At 41.7% G+C, this 12,355-nt stretch overlaps 1 protein-coding gene and 1 long non-coding RNA gene across 5 annotated transcripts in view; one reads left to right on the top strand and one right to left on the bottom strand.

Annotated features, from left to right (window-relative positions):
• The window catches only part of lrrk2 (leucine-rich repeat kinase 2), a 145,414-nt gene that overhangs the window by 57,820 nt on the left and 75,239 nt on the right, over positions 1-12,355 (top strand). For 3 of the 4 annotated variants that reach the window (XM_069910021.1, XM_069910023.1, XM_069910025.1), the window contains 3 exons: positions 4,329-4,587; positions 7,445-7,642; positions 8,185-8,276. In XM_069910021.1, the coding sequence (XP_069766122.1) occupies positions 4,329-4,587; positions 7,445-7,642; positions 8,185-8,276 (549 nt within the window). The remainder of the gene's footprint in view (positions 1-4,328; positions 4,588-7,444; positions 7,643-8,184; positions 8,277-12,355) is intronic. The other variant, XM_069910024.1, reaches the window with a different exon arrangement.
• Positions 3,860-9,645, bottom strand: LOC138749015 (uncharacterized). Its single transcript, XR_011348367.1, has 3 exons — positions 9,489-9,645; positions 5,432-5,542; positions 3,860-4,244 (listed from the first exon to the last, which is right to left on the bottom strand). It is a non-coding gene; the product is annotated as an uncharacterized lncRNA (long non-coding RNA).

Below are 12,355 nucleotides of genomic sequence, written 5' to 3'. Positions count from 1 at the left end.
TTGGGACCAGGAACAGGACTGAACTTACAGGGAAAATAAAGGATCATGCGCTGCTGTGAAGCGCTGATGTAGTGCTGGGAAAAACTGGCAGCTGCGTGTGAAGCCTAAAATATCGCTGGGACAGCTGTCAAAAGCGCGAGAATCACACACTGGAAGCTGGTGGGCTAGTGGAGAGTTCACCCGCTGGTGTCAACCTCTCTCCACTAATAGGGGGAGCTGAAAGCGCTTGCTGGCCTCTTCAACTGCCCCAGCTGAGTTTTTGAATGGGTTTTTCAGTTGGTAGGTTGGAGGGCAGACTGTCAGTATGCTTACCCAGTAGTTTCAGTGGGAGAAAGAAGACTGAGCAAGTTTGGGTGTCAGCACTTGTTGACCTGACAGCAGTTTGCACCACTCTGATACCCAGAGTGTGTGTGTGTGACTGACCTCGGCTTCCCCAGTCTGTTTCCAGAAGGAGGACTTCGGGTGACAAGAATCAGTTGACAACCCAAGACAAGGTGTTGAGAGGGGAAGACGTGTGACAGCATGTCACTTGTTAACCCTAAAGTGGGCTTTGGATGTGTGAAACTCGTGCAGTGACCTAAGAGGTCACTGGATGAAAATTCCCATCTGAAGAAATCAAAGGTTGGTGTTGTCACATTCGAAACTCAGGAAAGTTGTAAGTCTAGAGTGATCACGGCCATTTTTCTCCATATTCAACTGGAGGACCAGCGTGCAACCAAATCCAAACCCTGGAGACCACACTCTGCGAGCTGTTCCTTTTTGACTGATGGACTTGATGTGACTGACTTGAAGTTTTGTTTTGAAGTTTTCTTTTGGGGATTTTGAGCTTGGACAATAAATGGTCTTGTGGCGGCCCACCACTGCAGAGATCGAGCCGGCACATCGCGCGGCGTGCGCTGTAGTAAACAACAGCATAACACGTAACACGTCCATTAATAAAGCAAACCGGCGTGGTTGAAAGCTGGAGCATTACAAGATCAGCAGCCCCAAAATGGCACTGGCCAAGGTGCCCAGCTAACAGATCAATAACAGGCTGGGGAAGAAGGGTATTCACATGCAAGAATGTTCCCGCTCACTATTATTCATGCGGCTGATGTCAGCCAATCAAACAAACGGTGAGAACTTCCAACTATATAAAAGGAGCCTTTCCAGCCTCAAGGAGCTTAACCTTCCATACTGCGAGTTTGTGTGCATTTCTTTGTAGCAGTCAACTAGTCTGGGTTTTTTTTCCCCCACATCCACTTTGTTGCTGATGTCGAGTTCCCATAAAGGCTTATGTTCCGGGGGTTAAGTTTATTGATAATTTGTTAATAAATTTTGTGTTAAACTTAATTCATCTATTTCTGCATCTCTCAATTGCTGCTGGTGAGGCATAACATTTTTTTAAAGAGACTGTTTGTATTCTTACTGTGAATGCTTGGATTACCAAGCCTTGGGAAATATTTAAATAGCAATCTGAAAAAGTCTAGATTCATAAAGTGTCTTTACAAAACTTCAAATAGTTCTGAAACTGTTTCCTCCCAGATCCAGCAGGCTCACTTTATAAAATTTGCAGTGGAAAGGAAAGAATTATAAAATTATTCCTTGATTAAGAATTTGAAATGTTAGCAAGTGTTATTGTAGGTGATGTTCATGAATGAACTATCATTTATTTGCTTGTGGTTTGGTGTCACAGTGACAAAGAAATTCTTGATGCTTTTCCAGCAGAATCCTGGAAGGTTCGGAATTGGAAACATTAAAGGCCATTAATAAAATATAACCATCAATTTGTCAGGAAGCTGCAGATACCTATTATTAACTAACACTGTTATCTGAACCTCTGGTAGTTCTGTCATTCTTACAAGTTTTTTTTAAATTTTTTATTTTTCTCACTATGAACCATATTAGTCAAAATACATACAAACATTTCCCTCTTGAATATACACAGTGGCATTTTCTCCCCTTTTCCCCCCCTCCCTTCCCTCCCTCCTCCCCACCCCCCTCCAAACCCATTAAACGTTCAACATATACAATACAATAAACCCATTAAACAGTGTCATCACACAATGAAAATAAACAAGAAAATTGCATCATCTACTTTTACACATTGGATCAGTTCATTTCATTGTCTTCTCATTCTATCATTTTAGGGGGTGGATGTCCATGGTAAGCCCTCTCTGTTGTTCCATGTACGGTTCCCAAATTTGTTCAAATAATGTGACTTTATTTTTTAAATTTTATGTTATTTTTTCAAATGGAATACATTTATTCATTTCCATGTACCATTGCTGTACTCTCAGGCTCTCTTCTGATTTCCAAGTTGACATTATACAGTTTTTTGCTCCAGCTAAGGCTATCATAATAAATCTTTTTTGCGCTTCATCCAGTTTGAGGCCTAATTTCTTACTTCTTATATTATTTAGAAGAAAGATCTCTGGATTTTTTGATATGTTGCTTTTTGTGATTGTTATTTAATACCTGATTTAGATCTTCCCAAAACTTTTTCACTTTCTCACATGCCCAAATTGCATGTACTGTTGTTCCCATTTCCTTCTTACAGCGAAAACATCTATCTGATAATGTTGGATCCCATTTTTAAAAAACTTTTGGGGCATGATATATAGCCTGTGTAACCAATTATATTGTATCATGCGTAACCTTGTATTTACTATATTTCTCATAGTTCCGGAGCATTACTTTTCCCATATTTCATTTTTTATCTTTATGTTTAAATCTTTTTCCGACTTTTGTTTGGGTTTATAGCTTATTTCATCATTTTCTTTCTCTTGCAGCTTGATGTACATGTTCGTTATAAATCTTTTAATTATCATTGTGTCTGTAATCACATATTTAAAGCTGCTTCCTTTTGGTAATCTCAGTCTGCTTCCCAATTTGTCCTTTAAGTAGGTTTTCAGTTGGTGGTATGCAACCATGGTACCATGAGTTATTCCATATTTGTACTTCATTTGTTCAAATGATAATAAATTATTTCCCAAAAAACAATTTTCTATTCTTTTAATTCCTTTTCTCCCCCATTCTCTCAAGGAAAGTTTATCTATTGTAAAAGGGATTAGTTGATTTTGTGTCAATAATAATTTTGGTAGTTTCTACGTGAATCTTCTTCCATATAACCACTTAAAGCACAGAACAGGCCAGTTCGGCCCTACTAGTCCATCCCGTAGCAAATCCCTACCCTCCTAGTCCCACTGACCAGCACCCAGTCCATACCCCTCTAGTCCCCTCCTATCCATGTAACGATCCAGTCTTTCCTTAAATGTAACCAATGATCCCGCCTCGACCACTTCTGCCGGAAGCTCATTCCACATCCCCACCACCCTCTGCGTAAAGAAATTTCCCCTCATATTCCCCTTATAATTTTCCCCCTTCAATCTTAAACCATGTCCTCTAGTTTGAATCTCCCCCTTTCTTAATTGAAAAAGCCTATCCACATTTACTCTGTCTGTCCCTTTTAAAATCTTAAACACCTCTATCAAGTCCCCTCTCAATCTTCGCTCCAGAGAAAAAAGCCCCAGTCTGCACAACCTTTCCCTGTAGCTCAGACCCTGAAATCCTGTCAATCCATATGTTGAGTAAATAGTGCAATACTGGTGAACTTTTATATTGCACCAGCTTTTCAGCCCACTTATAAAGTATATGTTCTGGTACCTTCTCCCCTATTTTATCTAGCTCTATCTTGGTCCAATCTGGTTTTTCCCTTGTTTGATAAAAATCTGATAGATACCTTAATTGTGCTGCTCTATAATAATTTTTAAAGTTGAAGAAGCGGAGTACCAGCAGCTCCTTTGGTGTCCAATCTAAGTCAAGTAATGGATCACCCATTGGTTTAAAATTACTGTAGAAAGTAAATTGTGATTAAATCGACAAAGAACAAAACCTTTTGCACAATATGAAAAATAATACGCTGGTGAGTATTGGCATACATCACACAACTGGCCTGAGTTTCAATGATCCTCATTTGTTATTTTGTCTTCATCTTATTATAATTGGAAAGTTTGAGGTAACTAGGGGGAAAGACTGGAGTGTGACATTAAAATCAGTAATGCTTAAGCGCTGCTTCAGTTGAATAATTTGATGCTGCAATAATTCGATGTTGTCTCTTAAGCTTGCAGAAGTGGACTGGAGGAAGTTGCATATCACTCTTGTTTTTCCTTCTTTAATGCCCCATACCCTTGCCTATGCCTTCATAATTTATATTAAAATTCTGTCCATTTTGTGAGGAAAATCAGTTTACTTTTTCTTGGATTCTGTGAAGAAAAGAATATCCATTGCCAGTTAATTCAGTCAAATTGGTACATGAATTTTAACAGCTTTTTTCATGTTGTGTACAGGCTTGTCAGAAAAGGAGAAACCCCTTTTTAATAGAACTTTTGCTTAACAGTGGAGCACATGAGCAAGATATTCAGAAAGCATTGGATGTCAGTATTAAAATGGGGGATGACAAAATCATAAGCTTACTTTTAAGAAAGCTTGGGTTGGATCAAAACAATAAGGCTATTTGCTTGAGTGGACTTCATATGAGCAAAATTGAAGCTGCTTGGTTACGTCCTTTGTTTCCTAGTGAAAATGCTCCACATTCAAAAGAGACAAGTAAGTAAAAAATCAGATTATTTGTTTTGACTTCCATTGTTTAACTGTCAACATTTGCGAGGTGCATAATTAATATTTTATGAGGCTGTTTCCTTCTGTTTCTCCTCATGATTTTTTTTCTTCCCCACCCCCCCAATACTTCACTGTTTGCAATCCATAAGCTGCCAATCTACTCCATTAGAGATGAACTTATGACTTATGGTTGATCATGTTTTGTAATTAGATTTGTACTGGCAATAACCAAACCAGCAGTGCGAGTATACGGCAGCTTTAATAAACTAATACGTACACTAAGAGGTCCTAGTAGTGTAATTACATATCACCCCGATTAGTACCCACATTCGTATTTTTCATTCTTGGCATGAGGTCCCAAGCATGATTGTGTGAGATCAGTGCTTCCTTTTCCAGATGTTTTATCAGCCGTCAAAACTAAATAAATTTGATATCTAACATCATCAGATGTAAATTTGGGTAGCTCACTCTGTTCAGAGAAGCTTCAGTTTAGGTACTTGGGTGTCAAGCTGAGTAATGGGCTGGTTCGTTCCCTTTAGTTTACTATACATTGTTATTATTAATTCAATGATCATTTGTAAGTTTGTTCACTATATTTTAATTGTGGAAAATCTCAAAATGTAATATAATTACAAATGTCAAGTTATTCCACATTAAGTACTTATAATTATTTCATACATTAATTCTATGCATAAATAAAAATAGCAACTTTCAGAAAAAGTCTCTGACACACAGAGAGTCTTTGTCCACAGTAGGGGTGTCGCTAACCAGAGGACATGGGTTTATGGTGAGGGGGGGTGGGGGGTGGTTGGTAAGGGGGGAAGATATTCACCTGGAACCGGAGTGGTAACTTTTTTTTCATAGAGGGTGGTGAGTATATGGAACGGGTTGCTGGAGGAAGTCCCTTGCTGCTATGTTGATTCTGACTCTCTGATCTGTGTGCCTTAAAGGAAGGAAATAGCACATTTTGTAAAAAAAAGCATGACTCCATCAGATTATCAACAGTTCACAACCTCTTCTATTGGAGTGTCAAAGTGCTTTCCAACGTGCAACTAAATGTTCAACCCACAAAGTCGATAGAGCAAGCTATTAAGTCCCATTTTGCAAGTTTTTCCTGTATTTTTTTTGCCTCATGTAAATGAATGGACCTCCAATTCCCTTTTGAAAGCCCTGATGTATTCTGTCTCTGCCACCTTCGGATCATGAGTTCTAAGTTATCAGCAAAGCACACATTCTCCCAGTTGTTGCACCTTTTGCAAATGGAAGCACTGATTTCACTATTTATTCAATTAAAACAGAGTGTTATTTTTAAACCTCTATTAAATCATTTTAACTTCTTTATCACAAGGATATTAACCTCAGGTTCTCCAATCAAACTTCAGAACTGCTATTCCTCATCCCTGGAATTTTTATCATAAATCTTTTTTGCACCTTTTCTAAACCATAACATTTTCCCCAAAATATGGTAATCTCTAGTTGTGACTTAACAACTTTCATCAAGAGTTAACATACCCTCCCTACTTTTATCATCTATATCGATATCAATATTCTTTTCATCCCTTGTATTTTATTCAACATTTCCTCAACACCTTCTGCCCTTTTATTATTTTGGGAGCAATGCTTCCTGGTTTGACAGTAATTGGGATAATAAAATATTTAAACGAAGTACCCCCTTTGTAGCCATTTAAATATAAAAGTCTGCAGATGGTGGGATCGTAGTGCAAGGCACAAAAGTGCTGGAAGAACTCAGCAGGTCATGCAGCATCTAGAAGAAGTAAAAGATGACCAATGTTTCAGGCCTGAGCCCTTCATCCCGAAATGTTAGTTACCCTTCACTTCCTTTGGAGACTGTGCAACCTGCTGAGTTTCTCCAGCACTTTTGTGTCTTGCACCCTTTATACCATCAACTTCATTCCATGATTTCCATTGTTTTCAGAACTATTTTATTCACTCTTCATCCAAAGAGGAAACTGTTCTCTTATACCATTCTTTGGCATTCATGTTCTTTATGCACATAGAACCTTTTTATCCATAATTATCACAATCTGCCATTCTCGTCTTGCTAATGTCCCCCACCAACACCCTCCCCCACTATTTTCCCATGCCACCTTTCTTCCTACATTTCGATGTGGTCTATTTCATGGACTCTGTCATTGTTTTGGAGTGGAATATTGCTTTAGTTATCAGCATCAACATGCACATGCAATTTACTCTGGTAACTTGAACCTCCGTGTTCCCTGCACTTCACACAGTTGTGCAGGGAGGCTGCTCCTGTGTGCCTACTCCTATCATTTTCTCACCATCCAAAGACAGAATTGCTTCAAAGCAGCCCACAGCTTGACAGGTACTGTCACTTAAAGGGAAACCATCATTTAGGGATACCTAGGTTTTTAAGGTTCATGCTGCTTGTGTTACTCTGGTAACTAGAATCTCCGTGTTCCCTGCACTTACACAGTTGTGCAGGGAGACTGCTTCTGTGTGCCAGAGATTCTTTTTCCTGCAGGACAGGCAGAAATTCTATTTATCAGGTTAAAAGCCCTGAATTTGTGATTCATTCTCGATGTCAGGAAATCTGTGTCCGTTAACTCCCAGAGTGTTGTTTGCCTTGCACTTTTCCCTCTCATTAGTACTTTGTTTGATGACAATTTTGGGGGAGAGTTTATTGAATACTTTATTGCAAGTATTTCTGACCATGTAAATTGTGACATCAACATTTCACACCCTTTGCCATTGCCATTCTAAATGAGCAAGAAACACTTGCATCTTCATATGAATGTTAATTGGAGCATAATTTTAGTTTTATATTAACAAGCAATTGAGTATATTTTGTTTCTATCCTGCACAGGCACTGTAGGTTCATTTGGACTTTTGCAAAGTGGTTCATCAGACTTAGCATTATTGGTAATGAAGAATTCAAAACCTAATTATGAACTATGCAACTCTCAGGAAGTAGTGGATAAGAATAATGATTGTACTCAATTGTCAAAAATATCAGCAACTGATGGAAAAGAAAATAGTTTCTTTGATGACTTGGAGAGTGAAAGTGAGCCTCATTTCAATATTCAAACAAGTTTTGAATTTTGCTCTTTGTTTTTGTTCAGTTTGAGAGGACTTTTTGTCAACATTATAATAACTATTATAAGCTAGCCATACAAATAACTTCTTTTAAAAGCAAGAAAAATAAACAATTTGCTCTGTTCCATTGCATATTTAACTATTTTACTTGCACATCTTAAAAGGAACAATCAATTTTATGTTTAATTTTCCGTCATCAATATTTAGCACATGATTAGATCAAAAGAAAGATGTCAAAACTTAATAAATATCCACAACTTTGCTCTCCAACCACATTCCTGGCTGTTGTGCTAGAGATTTATTTTTTTGGTGGTGGTTGAAACCCACTGTATGAATTATATGCATGCATAATTGAATTAGATCAAATATAAAATGCAGGATATTTGTATTTTGAAATATTATGCTTCTGTAATGTTCTGTGTTGGTTGGTTTAATTGTGACTTACAGAGGAAATTCCCTCTATTTTCACTTTATATTGATTGAAATTATCCAACTTTTTTTTAAATTTAGAAAGTGATGCCCTGGTTCAGAATGAAAATGATAATTTCTGTGGTGGAACAAATGGTGAATCAACAGTTAAGTTGAGGCATTGCAGCTTTCAGGTATAGAAATTAAATGAACACGTAAATGAGATCTAATGCCAAGTAATATCAGTGTTCTATTTGGTATGGTGCTTTTTTTTCAAATAGGTTTAGTGGCTATGTTTCCTTTATGTCAATTATGTATGTACATTCTGTTTGACTGCATGACAAGAGTGGATTTAATGTTTCACACTTGATACTGAGAATTCACAACAAAATTTCTATTCCTGCAAAAGACAGAAGTAAATGGATGTGAATCAGTAAGCTCATTAATGATTAACTCTTCAAAAATGAAGGTGAAAGATTGAACCTGGTGTAATTCTGGGCAACCATGAGCAAATTTGAGAATAAAATTCTGAAAAAGTCACCAGTGTCCGTTGTAGATAATTTTAAAACCAATGTTTCTTGGGGCAGAATATGCCAAATCATTTTATTGTGGAATGTGATTTTGTCATTTGAAAAGATTTATTTGTGGCTTTGTTCCAGAGTACAACACTGCACAGCAGAGTAAACTAACATTGTAAATTGTGCTTTGGGGCAATTGGACCGAATTCACTGATGACCAAGCTCTCCCCTAAATTTACACTGGTGCCTCTGATGTTGTTTTGGATGTAATTTTTACAAATTTGAATGTTGGGAAAAAAAAATCAGTTAATGAAGTACATTTTGAGCATAACCAGTTTCGTTACAAATGAAGCATATATTTGTAAATGTGCACATCACTTGTAAAAAAAAAAGCCTAACAATGACCGTTCTGTTCTTCAGTCATGTTCATTGAAAGATGCATGTGATTCCCTTGCTCATCTTTAAAATACTACCTTGTCAATGGGCAATTTAATGTTTCATGGAAAGGCAGCCCTTCTGTCATTGTCGAATTCCTTTAAAACTGTGCAGGAAAATTGGTTTATGTTCACATATCTGAAACAGAATTTGAACTTGCTTCTGACCTCAAGACAAAACTACTTCAAAATGACTTGTGACCAACAGCTTCATTGTGGGTGTTGATGAATCCTATGCATTTAAGTTCTTGAGTTTTATGGACAAATTACAAATTATTAGCTTAAGTTGTTTGATTGGGTGTGTATATTTAATTCCCTAATTTTTGACTTTATGGACTTTGTCTAAGTATGTTCATATTCATTTATTTTTATGCACTATCTCTGGCATAGATAAAACCTGCTTGCATCACATTTTTAGGTCTATTTTATGATAAATTATTTTATGATAAATTACTTCAGTGCCAGCTGTTCTGCAGGAAAACCTGCTTTTGTGGTGGCGCACATCCTCATGGCAAACTGGCCCCGCTTGTATCACCATGTGGCGGGGCAGCCATGGGGAAATGGTGTCGTCAGAGGTTTCTCTCTGACTCCAGTGTCCCTTCCAGCACGATTCATGGGCAGCGATTATGATGTCACAATGCACCAGGTGACTGAGCTCATGCTGCTCTTAAAGGGGCCGCTGAATTTGAATAAAAACAGTCGTTAACGACCCTCAATGTGGTGGTTGTGTCTCTCTCACACTGCTCACACCGACGAGCCCAGATGAATTTCTGTACTCGTGAACACCATGGATTCGGCAGAGCTTAACGCTGTTCCTCCTTTTGGACCCACCAACCGAGAACGTGGTTCGGGCAGGCAGAAGCACAGTTTCAACTCCGCAACGATGTTTTACCACATCGTGAGCGCTCTGGACCAAGATAGGGTGGCAAGGTTGGACGACATCATCCACCACCCCCCTGGCTGTGGGCAAGTACACAGCCCTTAAAAATCTGCTGCTGGGAACTTTTGGGCTCACCCCCCAGCAACTGGCTACCAGGCTCCTACACTTGAATGGGCTTGGAGACCGTAGTCCTTCGGCACTGATGGATGAGATGCTGGCCCTGGCGGAAGACCACAAGCCTTGTTTTCTCTTCCGCCAAATATTCCTAGAGCAAATGCCGAAGGACATTCGGCTGCACCTTACGGACGAGGACTTCTCAGACCTGTGCAGATGCCCTCTGGCTCACGAAGAGGGAGAACGAGGCAGCCCTCAACTTGGTGGCACGTCCGGGAACTAGCAGACCGTCAAAAGCCCCCAAGACCAAGCCAGAGGAGGGCCAGTCACCCTGGTGCTTCTACCACCAGCGCTGGGGAACATAAGCCTGTAAATGCTGCCAACCTTGCGGGTTTGAGGGAAACGACCAAACCAGCCGCTGTTAATGGATGCAACGGCTGGCCACACAAACAGCCTCCTTCATGAGATGGACAGGTCCACCCGCCGCTGATTCCTGGTGGATACGGGTCAATCTGAGTGTCCTACCCCCCCCCCACCACATTAGAGACTTGCTCCCGATCTCGCGGTCCAAACCTGTGGGCAGCTAACGGCTCCACCATCAGGAGCTACGGCACCCGCAGGGCATAGATCCAGATAGGGAGGGAGAAGTTCCACTGGAGGTTCGTCCTACCCTCCGAGGGCACTGCACTGTTGGGGGCCGACTTCCTGAGGGCTCACGGTCTCCTGGTTGACATGAAGGGCAAGAGGCTGGTCAATGCCCGAACGTTCCACTCCACATGACTGGACACAGCAGACGCCTGCAGGCCCGAAATTGCCACCTTAGCTGCCGCCAGAGATGAATTCGCTGACATCCTCCGTGAGTTCCCCGCCATCCTAGAGCCACATTTCACACCGCAGTGCCCCAGCATGGGGTCTTCCACCACTTTGCTACTCAAGGCCCACGCTGCATGCTAGTCCCAGATGGCTGCCACCTGTGAAGCTCCAGCAAGCAAAGGAGGAGTTCTCTAGACTCCAAGAACTCGGAATCGTCCAGCGCTCAGACAGCCTGGGCATCACCACTCCATATGGTCCCGAAATTGTCGGGGGGTTGGAGACCATGCGGGGTCTACCGGCGGTTGAACGATGCAACCACCCCCGACAGTTACCCAGTGCCCCACATACAGGATTTCTCTGCCAACCTCCATGGTGCATGGATCTTCTCCAAGGTGGACCTCGTGCGGGGATACCATCAAATCCCGGTGCATCCAGACGACGTGGGTAAGACGTCCATTATCACCCCTTTCGGCCTCTTTGAGTTCCTGCATATGCCCTTCGACCTAAAGAATGTGGCTCAAATGTTCCAACACCTCATGGACGTGGTAGGGAGGGATTTGGAATTTGTGTTCATTTACCTGGACGATAAACTCATTGCCAGTCGCAGCCGCGATGAACACAAGGCCCATCTCCGCACCCTCTTTCTTCGCCTGGTGGATTTTGGCCTTACGGTCAACGTGGCCAAATGCCAGTTTGGCAAGGAGACCCTCCAGTTCTTGGGGTACACCATATCGGCGCCCGGGGCCACACCAGCACTGGAGAAGGTGGCGGCCATCCAGTTTCCCCAAACCCTCAACCCTAAACGGCCTTCAGGAGTTTGTGGGAATGGTGAATTTTTATCATCATTTCATCCCCGGAGCAGCTCGCACAATGCGCCCATTGTTCGCGCTGATGGCCACCAAAGAAAAGACTCTATCCTGGCTGGAAGAGGCGAATAAGGCTTTCGTCGAGACGAAGGAGGCCCTAGCCAATGCAACGCTACTAGTGCATCCATGGCACTCTCTGTGGACGCCTCAGCTACGGCAGTGGGGGGGTGGGGGGGGTCCTGGAACAGTGGCTCGACAGACACTGGCGCCCACTGGCCTTTTTCAGCAAGCAGTTACGCCCACCAGAACTCAAATATAGCACCTTTGACCATGAGCTCCTGGCCATCCACCACTTTCGATACTTCCTCGAGGGCAGGCCGTTCTCAGTCTTCACGAACCACAAGCCCCTCGCCCAGGCACTGGCGATGGCCAAGGATCCTTGAACCGCCAGACAACAGCGCCACCTCTCGTATGTGTTGGAGTTCACAACCGACATCTGACACAGGGCTTGTAAGGACAACGTGGTGGTGTTTGCACTCACATGACTCACCGTCCACACTCTCGCCCCGGCCTAGATTAAGCTCAACTGACCCTCCTCGGGATTAGGACGGCACCCAAGGAGGACCTATAAGCCTCAGTGGTGGAGATGGTGTAGGCGCACCGCTTTCCCTAGCGAACTGGCCCCGCTTGTATCACCACGTGGCGGGG

Source organism: Narcine bancroftii, chromosome 13 (genome assembly GCF_036971445.1).
Source record: "Narcine bancroftii isolate sNarBan1 chromosome 13, sNarBan1.hap1, whole genome shotgun sequence".
Classification (NCBI taxonomy): Eukaryota; Metazoa; Chordata; class Chondrichthyes; order Torpediniformes; family Narcinidae; genus Narcine; species Narcine bancroftii.
The sequence above is the reverse complement of the archived record's forward strand: the minus strand, read 5'-3'. Positions and strand labels throughout refer to the sequence as shown.